Source organism: Mustela lutreola, chromosome 5 (genome assembly GCF_030435805.1).
Source record: "Mustela lutreola isolate mMusLut2 chromosome 5, mMusLut2.pri, whole genome shotgun sequence".
Classification (NCBI taxonomy): domain Eukaryota; kingdom Metazoa; phylum Chordata; class Mammalia; order Carnivora; family Mustelidae; genus Mustela; species Mustela lutreola.
The window spans coordinates 64,923,369-64,942,334 of record NC_081294.1 but is presented as its reverse complement, the minus strand read 5'-3'; the positions used below and the strand labels follow the sequence as shown (position 1 = coordinate 64,942,334).

Sequence of the window (18,966 nt, the reverse complement as noted above, 5' to 3'; positions counted from 1 at the left end):
TTCCCATTTCCAAATATATTCTGGCTCTCCCATTTCCCTCTGCCCCTCTCACCACTCCCACCTCTTTGGTACCCCAGGTTCCTTTATGCCAAACCCATGCCAGCAGCAGGGTCTCTAAGGCAACTGGGACTCAAACCTAAAGAATACTGTTCCCCTGGAGCTTTCCAGAGATGGCAGCCCTTCTATCTCCCCATCAAGGGGCCCCTTCTCCCAGGCACCACAACTGTCATGGTCTAGCCATCCCTCTTCCTTTCTTGAGAGCATGTATTACTAACACAGATGCTTCTGCCCCTACCCCTTTTTGTGTCTCCTGCACAGGGGCGAGGAGCTTGACCTTTCCCCCGCTCCACACACCTAAGCAGGCAGTCGGACATCTGGGCTGAGACATATTCCTGCCCCTCATGAGCTGACACTTCAAGTGTGCAGGTTCCACCTGGATGCTGAGAAAGGCAGGACTGGTGCCTTGCAAGCCAGCAAGAGGGGTCAGATGGGGGCGGGGTGCGGCCCTCCAACTGTGTGCTCCAGGGAACCCATTCCCCCAGAGGGTTTCCTCACTGGGAAAAGACTCAGCCACCTCAGGAGGTGCTGTGAGGTTTGAGGTAAAGTGAAAGGCAGAAGCGTTTACAATCAGAAACCACAAGACATGAGAAACCACAATATCATGAGCCCCATTTATTGTAGCATGTAGAGCCCACCCATAGCCTATGTGTCCCAGAGACCCCAGGACACCGTCCAGCCCACACCTGGGAGCCATGATGGGTGCTGGCCCACAACCCGCCCACCTGCAGCAGCTCCCAGCATTCCTGAACCGCAGACTCACCAGGGCCCCCATGGGGCACTGTCCCTGAGGGACCTATGGTGGGGGGGGGTGCCAAAGATGGCCCCCACACCTTTTGACTATCAGGGTTTAAGAGGTTTTTCTCATTAGCTGCAAACAACTTAAAACTCGGGATAGTTCACATGAAAAATCTAGCTTCTTGGCTTCCCCAGACTTCTCCCATTAGACAGACCTACCTACATTCTCGCTGTACAGCCATTAGCTCCAACGGAAGGACAGATACCAATTTCAGGTGGGAATCTGTGGTTTGCCACAGTCCCCACCACCCCTTGATGTCACTCAAGGCCAGTTGCCCTTAGCGACTCAGACTCAATCATGCAAGTATTTCTCAGCACAAAGCAATGTCTCTCTATGTCCCATCTCCAGGAATAGTGGGAAAAATTAAAGTCCCAAAGGCCTCACAACTCAAAGGCCTACTTTATTTTTATAACCCACCCGGCCCTGAGGGCATCTAAGTTAAGAGACTGGGCACTAGGCCAAACCTCTCCTTTGATTCACAAATACTCCACACATACCGCTTTGTGCATATCTGAGAACAGCAGCCAGGCTTCCCCAATCTGAGCCACTCTGCTCCTTTAGAAGCTTGTAAATTCCCTGAAACCCAAAGAACTAGTAAGCAGGGTGGACACACCAGGCACAGGGCTGTACTGGGTGGGGTTGTCCTAGGAAAGCCAGACCCAGGTAATGCTGTGTGGGCACGCCCTCTAGTGGTCAGGAGGCAACTCTACAGGCCACTGGGAAGATTTTGAACTGAATTCCAAGCGAGGCTAGGAGTCCTACCATCGGTGGCCCTCAAACAGGGCTCTCCCCATCCCCATGGATGACAAGCTCAGGCTTCCAGCTATGTCCTGTCCAAAACCTTCCTGATCTCCATCCCACCCTCCGGCCACTCTCCTGGGCACGGTGGCACCCATCTTGGCCCCCAGGAGGGCCAGACCCTTCCCAGGCTGCGGCCTCTTCGGGGCAGGCTCCAGCCTCCCCAATTCTTCACCATCCAGGCTTCGATCCAGGCTTGGCCCACAGCAGCCTTGCAGCATTTGCAGGGGAAAAACTTGCAGAAGTGGAGGAGGCCAACTCCCGGCCTCCAGGGTCAGGCAGGCAGGACACTTGGGTGAGAAGAACAAGCCAGGTGGGTCCCTCAGAGAACAGGAAGCGCACGTCCCAGGAGACGAAGCTATAGAAGAGCTGCTGTGGCCAGATGGCCATTCTTCACAAGATGCTGGGGATCTGGACTTTTACATGAAATATGCCAAGTTTTAAAAGTTGGCTCATCGTATGTACTACCCAGGCCAAGAAAACATGTTGGCAGGGTGGGTCCGGGTTGGGGCCCCAGGCGGACGGCACGGCTGAGGCCCTGCGGCCCATGGAACCTCTGAGATGGTGGGCGTAAGCCAGTGGTTTTCAAGGTTTTGTTTATTTGAGTAGTTTGTAGCCATCATCATGTTTGATCCTGAGAGGCAAACGAAGGAAAAAAAATTCTTGGACCCATTCTAAAGTCTGACACATTGAGGCCAAAGGGGGCTTCTGGCAGGGTCAAGGTCCCAGCTAGTAGAGAAGACAGCTCTGAAGCTGAGTGAGGCTGTGTCCCAGGCAACAGCCCGCCAAGCCTGCCCTAATAGCCAAGCACAAAGCAGTGTGTCCCAGCCTGGGCAGGGACAGGGCAGGCCCCTCCCACCCCACCCAGCCAGCACCCTCTTAGCTGCTTAGCTGTGCCATTCCTAGTTTCCTGGAGAGCCCGCCACCCCACGGCAGCCAAGATGGTGCTCCCTGTGCACATTCACAGACACACCCACCCTCCATGCACACAGCTCCAGGACAGGCAGCATGAGCAGAGGCACACAGCTGTCCCCATGGACGTACAGCGCACCCACACTCAAGCCCCTTGGACCCCTTGGTCGGGTCCAAGCAGAAACACCTGCAGCCTTGCCCATCATGGGTACGGTGGCAGGGGAAGTGGGGGTCCCTGGGTAGGCCAGGCAGGTAGCCATGGCCAGTGTGGCAGCCTCACCAGTTGGCCTTCACTGCCTTGATGTCACTCACAAGGTTCTGGGCCAGGCAGATACCAAAGATCTGTAGGGACAAAGGGGCAAAGTGAGGGAAGGTCTGCTGGCAGGGCAGGGGTGTAGGGGGCATGCTGGGCTGAGGCAGTACCTGGAGGAGAGCGATGCCCACAAAGACCCCAGCCACAACGATCAGGTTGTCCTGCAGCCACTTCTCAAACTGGCCCACACAGCCTTTGGTGTGTATGGAGCCCTGCTGCTCCAGCTCCTGGGGACAAACAGGCAAGGGGCTTGGCCCACCCACTCCCACAGGCCTCCTCTCAGTCCAGCTTGCTAGGCTCATCCCTGCCCCAGGGCCTGACATCTTAGCACCTGCTGCCTAGATGGAGCTCTACCACAGGGCCTTTGCATGACAGGCTCCTGCCAGTCATCAGGGTCTCAGAACGGATGTCCCCTCCTCCAAGAGGCCTTCCCTGACCACCCAGCCCCAATCCTATCACCTCCCTTACTTTATATTCTTCCAAGTTCTTGGTTGAAAATGTCACATTACTGTTCATGTGTGTTTATTCGGGAGCTCACTGTCTTTCTCCCTCTACTGGAGTGGGAGCTCCTTGAGAGCTGGGGCTCTGTCTGCCTATCTCCTAAGTGGGAATTCCCAACATCCAGGGCTGCCAAGTGTGAGCACCAATGCGTGCTTGACAAAGAACTGAAATGAGCAAACACTGATGTGTCTGTGCCCACCAGTCCACTGTCCCCATGACTGGCAGTACCAAGCCCAAGGTGCCTGGATGGTTCCTAGGACTTAGCAGCCCTGCCCCCAACCACAGAATCCCTGAGAGGCCTTTCAGAGGAGCCTATGAGAGGCTAACCTTCCCTTCTCAGTGCCCCCAATTCTGTCCCCAACCCTCTCACCAGTTTGAGCCGGACATCATAGCCACACTGGGTGTTGAGGACATCTTCCTGAGAAAAAAAACAGGCCAATGAGTGACTTGGTGAGGGGGTACCCCACAGGGGCGCAAGGCGCCCAGCGCTGCAACGGTTCCTGCTTCTCAGGGGAAGGAGATGGAACCACGGACTCTGTCCATGCCCTGCACTGCTACATGAGGCTCACTGAGGCCCACGCACCTCTTTCCCTGGTGCCAGAACAATGTCAGCCTGAGCTGCCTCCTATTTAGAACTCCTGTCTGCTCATGTATTGTAAGAATGGGAAGAGTCCTGGCCCTCAGTGTTCCAGGTGAACTATGATGGGAGAGATGTCCCTGGGAGAAGTTTCTGCTCTGAAGAAAGCCACAAAAGGGTCAGAATCCCTATGCCCTGCCACTCCAGAATGGTGGCCCAGTGGTGTGGCAGCTGGCTCACCACCATTGAAAAGACAGGTTTGGCTGAAGGGTGTAGCCCCTCCCCCCGCAGGCCTCACTGCTGCCCACTGACACAAAGTCTACTTTGTGTCTACTAGGAGGACTTCCCCCAGCACCCGAGGCCCCCAGAGCGGGCCAAGCCCAGCCAGCCCTGTGGGGGATTTTTCCCCACGTGGCCCGTGCACTGCGATGTCCCCGCCCATCCCCACCAGGCCCCACTCACCGCAGGGTCCCTGACACAGCAGGAGAAGGGCACCCCGCAGCGCTCTCGGCTCGGGTTCAAGTCAGTGCAGTTGAAATAGATATTGAGGTTCCAGTCATTAGGCCCTCGGGCTCCGCAGCAAGACCACTAAGGAGCGAGAGGAGAGCCACAGGTGAGCCAGGCCCACACCAGGAGCCGCATCTGGCTGGGAGCCTGGGCTGCTGGAGACAGCATAGGGCCAGGCTGTGATGGGGGTGAGGAGGCCACTAGGCAGGGGGCTTCTGTGGAGAGGGGAGGTCTTGAACTCGAACACATTCAGAGGCCAAACAAAGAACATAAACAAGAGAAGAGGGCCGAGGGGTATAAAGATACAGAATGGCAGAGACGATGGCAAACAGAGAGCCCCTGTACCAGCAAAGTGGACAGCAACATTGTAACCCCAGCCAACACGAGCAGTCCAGAGTTTCTTAGAAGGGGAAATCTGTATTTTTCTATCAAATTTCTTCCTTTAAATGTGTTGTAAACCCTGGCCTAGGAGCTGCCAGGTTGGAGCCTCCGGCTTCTGTACCCCAACACCGTGTTCCCACAGAACTAGGCACATCGAGGACCTACAAGGATCACAGAAGCTGGCTTCACCTCAGACAAGGGGTCTGGCCCTTTCCCCTGGGGCGTGAACACAGGAAGCTTGCTCTCTCCCACATCTGCCCAGCAGCGGACTCCCGTAGGTGGAGCCCGCTGGCGCAGGACTCACATATTCCTGAGCAAAGTCAATGAGGTTCTGGAGGTCAATGTCATCCCGATAGGCCTTGACGTTGTTGTTAATGAAGAAATTGAGCTGGTCTCGAATCCAGTCCTTGAATACGAAGGCCAGGATCCCTGTTGCCAGCTCCAGGAAGAAGATGAGGCCAAGGAACACTGAGAACTGGGGTGGGGGACACACAGACGGTTGGCGTCAGAGATGCAGCGCCTTGGGGGGAGCATGTGGCGGAGTTCCCCCCCACCCCGCACCACCACCCCAAGACAGCCGAGAGAGTCCCCACCTTCTCTCTTATTAGTATTGTTTTATGATGGCAAATGACATCGCGGCTCTGACCTACCCACTCGTTCTGCTTCCGCAGGTAATCACCCTGGTGTCTTTGAGAAACCACGCCCCCACGTACACATTCAGCTCCTCAGGCCCAGCCATCTCCACCTCCTTTCCCATTCCTGATAGAGGACTGGGCATGCGCCGGAAGCCCACCAATCAGAGCACTACCTCTCCCGGGGCCACAGGGATTGATCCAGAAATAGCCGATCTGCCCACTGGTTGGGAAGAGAGCGCCTCAGCCTCGAGTGGGAGCCCCCACCCATTCGTGGGAATCCTTCCGTCCCACGGGGAATGGAGCCTACTGGAAGGACACACTAGAGAAACAGAGAGACCAGGCCAAGTGACACTGTGATGGCCCCTGGATCCAAATGTGTGGTCACCCAGCATACCCCTGGCCTTTCCTTGGTGAGCCCATAAATACCCTTTTATGCTTGGGACACAGGGTTTCAGGCATAACAGAAAGGATCCTATAATTACAGATAATACAATTCTGATTATTTTTTGTTATAATAACACAACAGTAATAAAATGGCCATTATTAAGTATGAACTATATGAAGAAGTCAGTGGGAGGAGGTTGGGATCCCCAGCGGATCTAGGTGGGGGGTACACTCACAAACTTGAGCAGGAAAGTGTTCTCCCGGAGGGCCCCGATGCAGCCAGCAAAGCCCAGCAGCGACATGACGCCTCCAACCACTACAAACAGCCACACAGGGTCGAGGCCTCCCAGATCGGTCAGCGCAGAGATGTTGGAGAGAACACCCTGTGCCAGGGGAGCAGAGGCAAGTAGTCGGGCTGATGGTTCCATCGTCTCAACCTAGGGCAGCCCCATACCCGGCTCCACTGCCTTACCTTCTCACCCCAGGCCCACAGGCCGATGGCCAGGAACAGGGCTCCCAGCACCTGCAGAAGCAGCAGCAAAGAGTTAAGCATTGGAGTGTCAGCATCCTTCCCCACCCCCAGGAGAGTCCCTCACTGTCTAGTAGTAGGGGTCTTGGGAAAGGGGAGGGGTAAGGGAACTGGACTATAAATGGGGTCCCGGGTCCTTTCTACCTCCCCAAGAACACATTTCAGTCCTCACCCTAGCGCTTTCTGGAACTCAGCACTGCGGCAGAGGGTGGCCGGGACACTCCTGCCAAGCAGCAGCAACAGTGATGTGCTGAGCCTCTCCTCCCACCAAGCCTGTTCTAGCTTCTGGGCTGCTAGCCTCCTTCCAGCCTCCTCCCAATCTGGCCATCCTGCTGCCCGGCAACTCTGTGAAGGCCGCCCTGCTCTGCTCTGTTTTCAACCCTCACAAGCAAAGACCCATGAATGACAAGGAATCCTGATGTGAGCAGGATCCAGCGGAGGGACCCCCATCTGGCAGAGGCTATGACCTTGAAAACATTTGGCCACAGTTCTGCCTGGACCTTCTAAGCACCACCCACCATCCTGCCTCAGGTCCTTACTGTGCAGAGTCCTGGATGTCCAGGCCATATGCTTGAGCCTGAGCAGGTCCCCAGATATCCAGTCTCACATGGAGAGTGGCCCTTCTGCCCCAGCACAAGGCCATGACCCCGCCTCTTCACACCTTCCCCACCCCCCCACTTTCCCAGGCTCCTTCCCCTTCCCCCACCAATTCCAGTCCATTCCACCATGACCACCCACTTTTAATGCTTTCCTCTCTCTGAAGACTCTTCTCGCTGCAGTACTCTTCTCGAAAAATGTCTTTCCTTCCCTCCCCCCACACTAGATCTGGGATGTGAAACCAAACATCACTGCTCCCACCTCATCCCACGGCATGGCCTTGCGCTAGGGCACACCTGCCTGAGGCAAACACCTCCGTGTTCCAGGCTCGGTTCCATGTGTGGGAACTACATCAGCAAACAGGACAAATGAGCTCTCTGCCCTCAAGGAGTTTACACTCCAGTGGGGAAAATCCACAGTGAGCAAACAACGAATTACAGATACCAATGGATCCTTTAAAGAAAAGCAAACAGTAATGTGGTGAGGAGTGACTGGGGGTGGTGGAGGTGTGCTTTCGTTAGGGAAAATGGGGACATTTTAGCTGAGCTCTGAATGATGAAGAAGTGTATCAAGGAGAAGAAAATTTCAGGTGGAGGGACTGCTGGAAGCCCAGGGGTAAGATGCAGTGTGGCGGTGCAAGGGACAGACTGAAGGGCAGCAGGGCCAGACCCCAGAGGGGACTAGAGATTGCTGGAGGAATCTGGACTATATTAATCGCTGAAAGGTTCTTAACAGCGTAACACCAGGGTCCATGTTCCATTAGAACAAACAAAAATCTCTGGCACCTCCCTCCGGCCACCTGGACCCAAACCTGAAACCTTCTCGTGGCTTCCCTAAGGTGCCTAGTCTTGTCAATTCAGCCTCATAACTTCCCCTGGAGACTTCCTCACTTCCCACTCCCCACCCCCCCAGCTTCCCCCCAGCCCTCCTCCCTGGTCTCCCAACTTCCAGGCCCTCTGTATGTCCCCCCTCCCCCCAAAGAAGGCAGACAGATCTGCCTCCAATACAAAAGCCAAAACAGACCCATCACCTAGCAATGAAGCCCTCACTGCTTTACACTGTACTCAACGTGAAACTCTAACACTGTCCCAGACCTGGGGCCTTTCCTGCTCTGGCTCCCCAACCGCACTCCCCTGCAAAAGTGGGTGTGCCTGGAACAATCCTGGGCTTCTCTCACCTGTCCCCCTTGGCATCCGGGGACTCACTCTTCTCCATGCTCTGCCTTACCCCACCCACTGCCCCCGGTTTGTACCTTGGCTCTACACTTAACTAGCCTTGTGACTCTCCGTTAAACGACTTAACCTGTCTGTGCCTATTCCCTCATCCATAAAATGTAGATAATAAATAACAAAGTAGCTGTGTGAATACAAGTTAGAATTCATTTAATCTGCCTAAAACCCCAAGGGGCAGGCTTTAGTATCACCCCTCCCAGGTAAGAAGGCCAGAGTCTTGCTGAACAAAACTGAATGGGCCTGGCATTTTGACTGAAGGCAGCAGGAACAGAGACTGTAGAGGCAGCAAGGAGCCATAGAGCTGGGATGCGGGAGGGAGAAGGGAAAGATGACTTGGCAGAGCCCTGGGGCAGGTGCTACTCTGGGAGGGCTCCACTAGCAGCTCCCTTTTCTGGCAGGGGCAGAAAGGCTCGGTTTTGTCAGCTGCGGAATGTTGAATTCTGTTCCTCCAGGGTCAGCTCCGGACGTCTCAACAGGGGAGATCTCCTGTCCCCAGCAGAGTAAACTAGAGCTACTGGCCCTGCCAGCCCGCAAGCTCTCAGTATGGAGCAGGCTGACCTACCCGCCACCCTCCCATCCGCCTTGCAGGAGCTTAAGGCTAGACGAGGGGATCCGGCCCTTCCTTCACTGAGACACTCCTCCCTGTGGACGAAACCAGGCGCGGAGCTCAGCGCACAACCACACTCTACACTCCAGGGTAGTAAAGGAGCTGGGCAGGAGACAGGTCCGTGGGACCTTCAAGGAAACACCTCCCCTTTTTCCACCAGGGCTAGAGAAGATACAGGGAGACTCCACCTCCATACCCTACCCCCGCGGCGCCTGGGGCCCCGCCTCCAGCAATCCGGGCCTCCCCGGGGTTCCCTGGGGTGGTCCTGAGAGTGGGCGTGAAGGAGGGTGTGGGAAGAAGGTGGGGGGGTGACGGTCCCCAGCCCTTAAGGCAGGGAGTGGTCCCTCCACCATCACCACCAAGTAGGGAACTGAACCTCCTTCTCCCGCCACCCACAACACGGGGCCCGGAACCCACCCAGCTCTCACCCAGAAAACAATGTTGAAGCCAAACAGGAAGTATTTCCCGCAGCAGCCGACCTCGGGTTCCTGGAAGTGCTGGTGTTTGCCCGGCATGGTGAGCAGCCGCCCGCCGGCCCGGGAACCGGAACCGGAGCCGGGGCCGAGATCGGCCCTCCACGGGCCGCCCTGGGCTGGAGCCGCCCGGGGCCTAGCCCGGCGGCTGCGGCTTCATGCCCAGGGCCACACAGAGCGCCGATCCGGCCCCGCCCGCCCCGCAGGGACCGCCCCCGGCGACCCGCTCGCCCTGCTCTCCCCGCCCACACAGTCTCGTCGGAACCCCGCAGCCTCTAGGCCTGACTCCGCCCCTGCCCTGCTCCGTCCCCTCGGAGCCCCGCCCCCAGGCAGGCTCCGCCCCTACTCGGAGCCCCGCCTCCAAGCCTGACCCACTCCGAGTGCTGGCAGCTGCGTAGAGCTCCCCAGCGTCCTGCGGACCTGCTTGCAAAGCCTGATGATGGCCCCGCAAGTCGCAGTCACGAAGCACCCCCAGTCACTCCTACCCTACAAGGCTCAGTACCAGAGCCACCCCAGTCCCCAACCTTGTTGTCGGAGTCCAGTCCAAGAGAGGAGTAACTGCTGCTCTAATGAGCAGATGGGGACGGTGATACGGTGTTTTTAAAACACGTGCCGTCCGCTTTATTACAGTGCAGTCGAATCAGATGCGCTTTTCACTCAATGGAAATTCATCTCGACCTCTCCTGGCTCAGACTCAGTTGGGTCTTGTGAAGGCCGCGCCTGCTGCTCCCTGACACTCTGGCATTGCCAGGGGCATATATATACCCGACTCCTGGTCTCTAACCCCTCAAACATGGAAACCTGTCCCTCACTCTTCCCATCTTCCCTCCCTCTCCCCGTACTCGCTTGAACCTGATTGGGCCCCGGGGGTCTCACATGAGCCTCCTTAAGGCCGGACAGGTGATTATGGTTTGCGGGGGGGGGCCCAAATCTTACTCCATTTTAGAACTCTCGAAAATAATTCTAATTTTATTCAAAAGTGTTTATTTAGAACAGGAACAGAAAAAGGGCTTAAACTCCATCACCTTTCAGCTAATCCACCTCAAGCAGAACCATGAGGGGACCTAACCACCGTTGTCCTCCATTCCTGGGCGAGGACCTCGTCTGCCTACCCACCTCTGCAGCCTGGCCCTGAGGCAGACAAGGCCCAGACACCCCGGACACAGCTGAGGACAGGGCAAGAGGGCACACTTGTCTCTCTGTGAGATAGAGGCTTGGAGGCAGAACCCCACTAACACTTGTGACCTCCCATATAGCCCTGCTCCAGGGACCCACCCACATCTGGTCAAGGGAAGGCACAACATACAGTACAAATCTCATGAGAAGGCAAACACATAAAGGCTTGAAGTAGAGTGATTACAAAGACGAGAGCCCAACCCCAGGCCCTGTTCTTGAGCCCCAGCTCTCAGTGTCTGGGGCCTTGGGCCCTCTCCCCCAAAACAGAAGATTCACCCTCAGGCCACCCAGCCCTTTTCCCAGGAGTACCCAAAGTAAGTGCTGGACTGTAGGATTCTCTTGTCATCTTTCCACCCTCAGTTGAGCGCTGCTTCCCCCAGTGACTCACCCCAACCCACCCTCTGATGAAACAAAAACACCCACGGCTTTCCTCCACCTTTCCTGCGTCCTCAGGCTGGCTCCCTGACCACAGAGCTGTCCCCTAGGCCTGAGCCCCAACTCAGGCCTAGGGACATGCTCCTATTCACTCCAGGACATGGGAGTTCAAAGAATGATCATATTCACTCCAGGACATGGGAAAACCCAGTTGTCTACCTCCCAGTCTTGGCCAGCATCAGCACTGTAGCCCAGCAACACTTACACACACACACACACACACACACACACACAGAGTGAGAGAGCAAGGAAGCTCAGGGACAGTTGAATGGAGAGGAGGGGAATGGAGGTCTCATCACACCACAAACTTATTCTTAGTTAGGGAGTTGCTCTTGGTGGCTGTGTCTGCGTGGGCTTGATACCCAATGACGATCTTTGTGGAGAGGCCCAGACGCTCTTTGTAGACCTGCCTGGATGATGCGTAGAAGAGAAAATGAGACAGAGTCACCAGCGAGCGGGTCGTGGAGATAACCTGGGACCCCGGGTCCTCTGCCCAGAGCTCCCACCCTGGTTCCAGTCACCCTTACTCTCTCTGCATCTTACCTACGTGGAAACCCCAGATAGCACTCTTTAATGCAAAAGAAGAGTCCTGTTAGAAATAGCTTGAAATATGGATTCCAAACCCCCATAACAGGTAGGTAAGGAAGGAGGAGAGGACACAGAAAGTTCCAGAGGTCTCTCTCACAGGCCAAGCCACCACCCATCACACACACTCACCTTCTCCCCTGGAACAGACCCTGTGCCAGAGCTACCCCTCACCCAATGTGCAGCACGCCCGCCTGGTTCTCTGCCTCCCTCGTCCACACGGCGATCTTGTCCCCCTTGGTTCGGATGTTGATGACAGCCCCACACACCTCCCGGCTGTGCTCCTCGAAGCTCTCCCCTATCAGGCACAGCAGCTGGGGCCCAAAAGGGAGGATGGTGAGACCTCTACCTGAGTCACAGGGAGTGCTCCCACTATCCTGGAGACCACTGACACATCAGCCCAGCCTCTTCTAGTGGGGGACACTCCCCAGCCCTCCCTCCATCTCCCCATGGCCACTCACAGTCTCCAGCCACAGGCGGTCCAGCTCGCTGTGGCGCTGCTGCTTGGCTAGACTGACCAGCCAGCGGCCACCCCTCTTATTCCTGCTGTCCTCCCACATGGGCTCAATGCCATCCTAAGAGGTGGGATAATCAGTCAATAGCCTCCCTTTGGTCAAAGGGAAAGATGGGCCCAACCACCTTCCCAGGCCCTGCTCTGGCCCCTAAATCAGCCTCCATAGGCGAGGGTCCCTTTTGCCTCCAATTCCTGTGAACAAGCAGGTTCCACCACCAGCCACTCAGCCCCCCAGACCCTCCTATGGGCTCCCCAGGCCGCTGATACTCGACACTTGTCACCTTTTACAACCTTGTAGATATACATATATGTTTGTCTCCTTTACCAAACTGAGTTCCTTGAGGCCAGGGTTCAAATGCCGGGGGCAGGGGGTATTAAGGAAGCCTCAGGGGCCACCGTAGTATGTACATAAATCATCTGGGGAGGTCTTTAAACACGGAGGGGAGGGTCCCACCATGCACACCTGCTGGGTCAAGACCTCCAGAGATGAACACTGATGAGGGCTTGGATATTGATGCAGAGTGTTCCCGGACAATTTTGAGGCATGGCTCTAGTTAAGGAGCCGGGCCAGAAACCTGGGCTTCTTCCAAATTCCCCCTTATCCCCCATCCCCTTTCGGACACTTCAAGGTCCTACAAGGCACAGCTCTAGCCTGACACGCTGCCCAAGCTTCTGTATAGCATTTCCTTGGACTGGAAGTCACATCTCAGCTAAGGAAGGCTGTCTGTGGCCACCCCCATCCCCAAACCCTCCACGAGGGAGGAAGGCAGCAGAAGCTGAGAAGTATCAGCCCTCTTGGGGCCTGAAGGGTCCCCAAGTGGGGAAGGGAGAGGCAGAGCTTACCTTGAACAGGGCGTAGTCACAGCCGGAAGAGAGCTTACTGGCCAGTTGGATGTGACTGTACATTCTGGAGAGAACCCCCACCCCACCCCACCCCCAGGCTGAAAGTCCAGATTTTTTACGGCCTGGTTCCAATTTGCCTTGTCCCCCACAACTTCTCACCAGAATCCACTACTTTCCATCCACTCTTCAGGCCTCCAAGACTTTGCTCACACCCTCCCACCCCCTGCCTGGAATCCCATCTCTACTTACCCAGACCCTCAAATGCCACCTTCTCCCTGGAGCCTTCCCTAATCATCCAACTACCTGGGGAGGCTTTTAGAGCTCCCAGGGCTGGGTGGGAGAGGGGGAACAGGCACCCCTCCCCAGCTGAGCCCCAGACTCTCACCTGCCCCTCAGGTTTGTGTCACACCTTTCAGATTCCTTCCCTTGATCAGACCAGATGGTCAGAAGCAACTGGGCAGCCTAATCCTTCCTTTGTGGCTGAGACAAAGCTCAGAGAGGGAAAAGAACCTCCCCAGAGCCGCAAAGCCTTGGAGCTGCAGAGTCTGGGGCAACTCCTGGCTTCTCCCACCTCGTAGCCTCTCTCCCGAAGCCCCGAGAAGGTTTCAGGGGGGGGGCCATGTCCCAGCCCCCAGGGTCCCCACCCCCAAGCGGAACCCACCAAGCCCCAGCCCTCAGCAAATTTCGAGAGGTCCCAGGGAGAGCTGGGAGGAAAGAGCTCCGTGGAGGGGTGGGGCCTGGGAAGGATCGCCCTCTCACAATCCTCTGGCTCTGGCCTCCCCAGCCAGGAGCAGACACTCACGCCCAGAAGTCCTCCACAGTGTCAAACTTGGTGACCAGATGCAGGTTGTCCTGCCAGGCTCGGCTGCGGTCATTCTTGAAGAACCACAGCGCCCACCTGTGGGGAGGGGAGGCCAGGAGGAAGCAGAGAGCCAGCCCTCTTGGGCCCATCACCAGCAGCACCTGTGCTGGCGGGGAAGTCATGCTCCTTCAGGGACAAATGATGAGATGGGATTTGGGCACAGGACACCCCCCTCCCAACCCCGCCACGGTGAAAGGCTGGGCAGGATGGGGGAATTTAACACAGAATCTTAGTTGGGTTAAGGCCAGAAGGGCCAATAGGGCCCAAGCCTTATGCCCACTCTGACCTTTCTTGGATGAGGAACCGGGGCTAAGAGAGGAAGGTCTAGTTCAAGGCCACAAGACCTGCCTTACCTGTTCAGCAGTGGGTGTAACTCCAACTTGACCCCCTGGGGGCCCCCATCCTGGGCCTTCCTCCTCTGGGACAGCAGGGCCCCGGAGGGATTCAGAGCCCCCTCTGCCATCAAGACCGGCCCTGCTGCCCCCTCTTTCTCTTCCTTTTTCTCCTCCTTCTCCCCGCACTTTCGGATTCCACCCTCAGCCTCTCTGGCCTGACCGAAGAAAGAAATCAGGGTGAGCAGCAAGCCCCGCCCCCCCCCCATCCCCGTCCCTGCTGCATGAGGGGCCGGGAGCTGGACTTACAGGGCTGGTGGCGGTGGCGGCCATAAGGCAACCTGAGCTTCATTGCAGTTGGCCCCCAGCTGCCGGCTTTTAACCCACCAGCGCTGCCCCACCCCTCCCCCAGAGCACGGGATGGGGAGGAGCCGGAGTAGTGTGGCTGGCGCTCAGAGGGGAAAGGGCTTGCACTATGCGTTTCATCAGCAAGCATTTAGTGAGCACCTTTGCATGCAGGCAGGTGGGAGGGGGACAGGTGTGACCAGACAAACCCAGCCACCGCACACATGGCCATGGGCTGGTTGGGTCACAGAAGGTAAGGGTCAATATTAGGGATCTGCCCTTTGTGCAATCACAACCCCTGGAGCATGGGCCTAGAATGGGCGCAGTAGGGAGGGGGTGGGGTGGGAGAAGGAAGAGCTCTGGCTCTGGCTACCCTTCCCCTTCCTTCCCAACAACACTCTTTTCTGCAGGAGCTGAGGGCTCCCCAAATTTCTCACCCTCCTCTTGGCTACTTCTAGGGTCTGAGATCTATAAAGAGACTAGTCTCCTCCGCCTACACCCAGGGAAGCCCTTGACCACCTGGAGGCTGACAGTCAATCTGTCTCCAACCCACATCCCCTAAACTCCAGGTACCGGCCAGGCATGGGACTGGATGCCGGGAAGCACTGAGGGGTCAAAACTGAGTACTCCTGTGCTCTGCTCTATCAGGGGAAGCCAGAGAGCAGGGACTCTCACAAACACCTGTATAGTCACAGATTCAGACCTCGGAAGGAAGGGAGTTCGCAGATGGAGAAAGATAAGTACATGACCTGAACTGGGGGCTTTCGAGTGGCAGTTCTCCAGTGCACGGATCAGAACCACCTGCAGGCCTTGTTAAACAGGCTGCTGGGCGCTGCCCTCAGAATCTGATAGAACTGGCATTTCTAACAAGCTCCCTGAGGTTGCTGGTCAAGAAGCCCATTTTGAGAACCACTAGCTTAGAGGCAGTTCATGGATGAGGTGATGTTGGCGCTGATACCTAAGGCATGAATAAGAGTTAACTAGGTGGGTGGAAAAGGGCATCTCAGGGACTGGGAGCAGCATGTGCAAAGGCCCATGGGGCACTGGAGGAAAAAAAAAAAAACACTGGTGTGGCTGATGCCCAAAGGAGGAAAGGCTGGTAGGTCTTGATCTTGGGAAAATGGAGAGCCACTGAGGACTTCAAGTGGATACAGATGGGCTGGGGAGGTAATCAGATGGGCTTTCCAGCAAGTTCTTTGGGCTTCTCTGCAAGAAACAGACTCTGTGGTATCGAGAGGAGGAGATCTATTCATTTGCTAATATAGTTGTCCAGGTGGCAGATCTGGTGACAGGGAAGGAGGAGAGAACATGACGGATGTCAGAAGTGTTTGGAAGGAAGACTGTCTAGCCTCTGGTGATGGATTGGCTCTGGAGAGGTGGGCCACAGTGTCCCAACTACCTGTTGCCACATCACAAGCCACCCCAACCTTAATGGCTTAAAACACCAACAGTCCTCTGTTTGGCTCACCAATCTACAGTTCAGGTTGTGCTCACTAGGGACAGCTCAGCTTTGCTCCAAAGTGCTGTCAGTCAGAGTGGTGTATGGGCTGGGGCTAGAGTCATACGGTCCCTCCCTGGGACAGTTGATACCAGCAGTCAGCTGGACCTTCAGCTGGCAGTGTGGGCTGAGACAGCTCTATGTACCTCTCCATGTGGCTGCTTGGCCTCCTCACGGCATGGTGGCTAGGTTCCCAGAAGCAGCATCCCAAGAGACAGGAAGCAAGAGCTGCCAGCTTCTTAAGGCCTGGGCCCAAAACCTGGCACGGCATTGTGTCCGCTGTATTCTATTAGTGTCCCAGGGCCCACATTCAAAGACAGGGACATAATCCCACCCCCTGATTGGAAGAGTGTCCAAGAATTTTGGACAGAGGAAGCACTGGAGGAGGGCCAGGGTTGGGGAGAGATCATGAATCTATATTTGATGGAGAAAAAAGGAAAAAGGACCTTCCCTGAGTGCCAGGCTTGGTCTTAGCTGCCTGAGAGTCCTGGCCCAGAGCCTGGCATAGAACGCCCCTGCCAGCCGCAGTGCCCCTTCCCACCTTCTTCCACACCTTCCTGCATGGGACAGCGTGTGGATTCTGGAGTTAGATCACTAAGGAAAGACCCTACGAATAAACCTCTGACCTATGGGGTCCTGGTCCCTACTCAAAGCCCTCCCAAGTCTATCTATGGAGGACTTCTATTTTTTTTTTTTAAAGATTTTATTTATTTATTTGAGAGAGAGACAGTGAGAGAGAGCATGAGCAAGGAGAAGGTCAGAGGGAGAAGCAGACTCCCCGTGGAGCTGGGAGCCCGATGCGGGACTCGATCCCGAGACTCCCGGATCATGACCTGAGCCAAAGGCAGTCGTCGTCCAACCAACTGAGCCACCCAGGCGTCACTCTGTGGAGGACTTCTGCACAGTGGGCTTCTGCACCCCAATCCTACCATACTATTCCGAAAATATCTTGAATCTGCCCATTCCTCTGACTCCCCACTGCCCCCACTCTAGGCAAGCCTGCCATCTCTGGCCTGGACCACTGCCCAGGTCTCTCCTAACACTCTCCTTACTTCTACTTCCTCCTCCTTACAGAACATTCTCCACTTGCCTCAGAGGGCTCGTTTAAAATAATCTGACCACTTAAGTCCTCTATTTAAAACCCTCCAGGACACCCAGATTGTGACCCAAAGTCCAGGTTGTGGGCCTGCAGGTTTCTGCATGATCCAGGCTCACAGTGCTCCAAGCACACCGAGCCTCCAACAGGCCAGACTGGCTCTTGCCTCAGGGCCTTTGCACTTGCCATTTGCTCTTTGCGGGACTGACTTCTTGTCCTTCTGGACTGGGCTCAAATGTTGCCTTCTCAAAGAGGGCCTCCCAGTGTAGCCCCTCCTAACACACCATGCATTTCCCTTATGTATTTTACTCATCTGCCTTCCTCTACTAGAACAGAAGAACCATTCACAGCTGTGCTCTCTAGTACCTGTAGCTCTTAGCAAGGACTCGGAGGGCTAAGCGAGGAGGGAGGGTTGACCTTTAGATTTAGCAGGTGGACATCACTGATTTGGACACGAGCAGCACCATCTAAAACATCTCGTCTGGTCACTGGTTCATTGGCTGTCTATTGCTTCCTACTAGAATTTCAGTTTTAGAAGAGCAAGGACTTCATGGTTTTGTTTTCTGCTGTATCTCTGGTACTAGAACAGGGCCTGGCACCTGGTAGATAGATACTCAGGAGAAACTGACTGGAAAGAATAGATGCCAATGGCGGGTTATATGACTTCCCCTCTTTGGGTGTTGGCTCCCTCATCTGTAAGCAGCGGAGGGGACTGAAAATGCCTGTTTTCCAGGCTTGGTTTTAGGGATTAATACAATTAATACAACGGAGGCCATGCCTGCAATGTGCTAGGCGTGCGGTGAGCATCGTTCACTCCTCTCTCTGTTTTCAGCGCTCACCCTGCCTGCCGGCCTTCCTCCCCAACCTGAGGCCTCCGGACAGCAGGAATGTTGATAAATGTTTAATCACGCTGTCAGGCACCACACACAGAGTTACAAAGACCCAGCTGGATTTTCAAAAAACCCAGGCAGGGCTGGGATCACCAGGATCTCTGTGATCCTCTTAAGAGAATACCCGCCGCTCCAGCCGCCCCAGCTGCTCCAGCCCCTCCAGCTGCTCCAGCCCCTCCAGCTGCTCCGCTGGGGATTTTCTCCCAACCCCTCCCCACATTCTCCCACTCTTCCCTCCCCCAAGCTCCCGCAACCATTCTCAGTACATTCTTGGGAAGAGGGGAATGGAGAGCCCCATTTTCCTGGGGGAGAGAAAATGGAACCGAGGAGAGGTCCCGGAGAATTCACAGGATCAGGGCCTGGTCAGAAGGAGGCCCAGAGGGGCCTGGGCTCTGCCATCCTGTACCCTAAAGGGGAGAGAGGGAGGAGGTGGGCCGCAGTGTGACACAGGGTGAAGAATCTCTTGTGCTGGTAAGTGGCGGCCCAGTGGCCACGCAGCCTTCTTTCTGGAGACAGTACATAGAGAGGACAGTACGTAGAGAGTCAAAGAAAGATGTAGCAGATGTTAACACCTGGTGAATCTAGCTGGAGAATATTCTGGTATTCATTACATTACAATTGCAACTCTTCCAGAGATTTTATTCGCTGTAGTGTGGTCCTCGCAAATTTTCTCTAGGTTTGAAGTTTTTCAAAATAAAAAAGCTGGGTGCAAAAAGAAATAGTGACAGCGATGCTAGTGGCCTTCTCAGTAACCATGCTCCCCCTCTCATACTTTGATTCTGGGAAGTCATAGGCCCAGTTAGATTGGCACACATTTCCAGCCTCCCTAAAGCAAGGCATAGCCTGGAGACATGCAGAAATTGTTAGCTTCTGAAAACTCCTTGGGAAAGAGACAGAAAACTGGCAGCTGCCCTTTTACCCTACTTCCTCTCTTCCTGCCTTCTGCATAGATATGATGGCTGGAGCTGCAGCAGCTGTTTTGGACCATGAGATGACCTTGAAGGTAGAATTTGTGTACTAAGAATGATGGCACAGGTCCCACATCGGGCTCTCTGCTGGGCGGGGAGCCTGCTTCCTCCTCTGACTCT

At 55.5% G+C, this 18,966-nt stretch overlaps 2 protein-coding genes across 2 annotated transcripts; both read right to left on the bottom strand.

The window, feature by feature from the left end:
- Positions 1-652: 652 nt before the first annotated feature.
- TSPAN17 (tetraspanin 17) lies at positions 653-9,550 on the bottom strand. The gene is made up of 9 exons (XM_059174388.1): positions 9,258-9,550; positions 6,337-6,387; positions 6,101-6,247; positions 5,150-5,320; positions 4,420-4,545; positions 3,751-3,798; positions 2,990-3,106; positions 2,847-2,908; positions 653-2,288 (listed from the first exon to the last, which is right to left on the bottom strand). Exons 1-9 carry the CDS (start codon positions 9,342-9,344, stop codon positions 2,252-2,254), a joined length of 846 nt encoding a protein of 281 aa, XP_059030371.1. The 5' UTR covers positions 9,345-9,550; the 3' UTR covers positions 653-2,251.
- A 1,658-nt stretch (positions 9,551-11,208) lies between these two features.
- On the bottom strand, positions 11,209-14,382 carry EIF4E1B (eukaryotic translation initiation factor 4E family member 1B). Its single transcript, XM_059173347.1, has 7 exons — positions 14,359-14,382; positions 14,071-14,267; positions 13,658-13,753; positions 12,856-12,919; positions 11,960-12,073; positions 11,673-11,812; positions 11,209-11,323 (listed from the first exon to the last, which is right to left on the bottom strand). The coding sequence occupies exons 1-7, from the start codon at positions 14,380-14,382 to the stop codon at positions 11,209-11,211; spliced, it is 750 nt and encodes a 249-aa protein (XP_059029330.1).
- Positions 14,383-18,966: the final 4,584 nt, after the last annotated feature.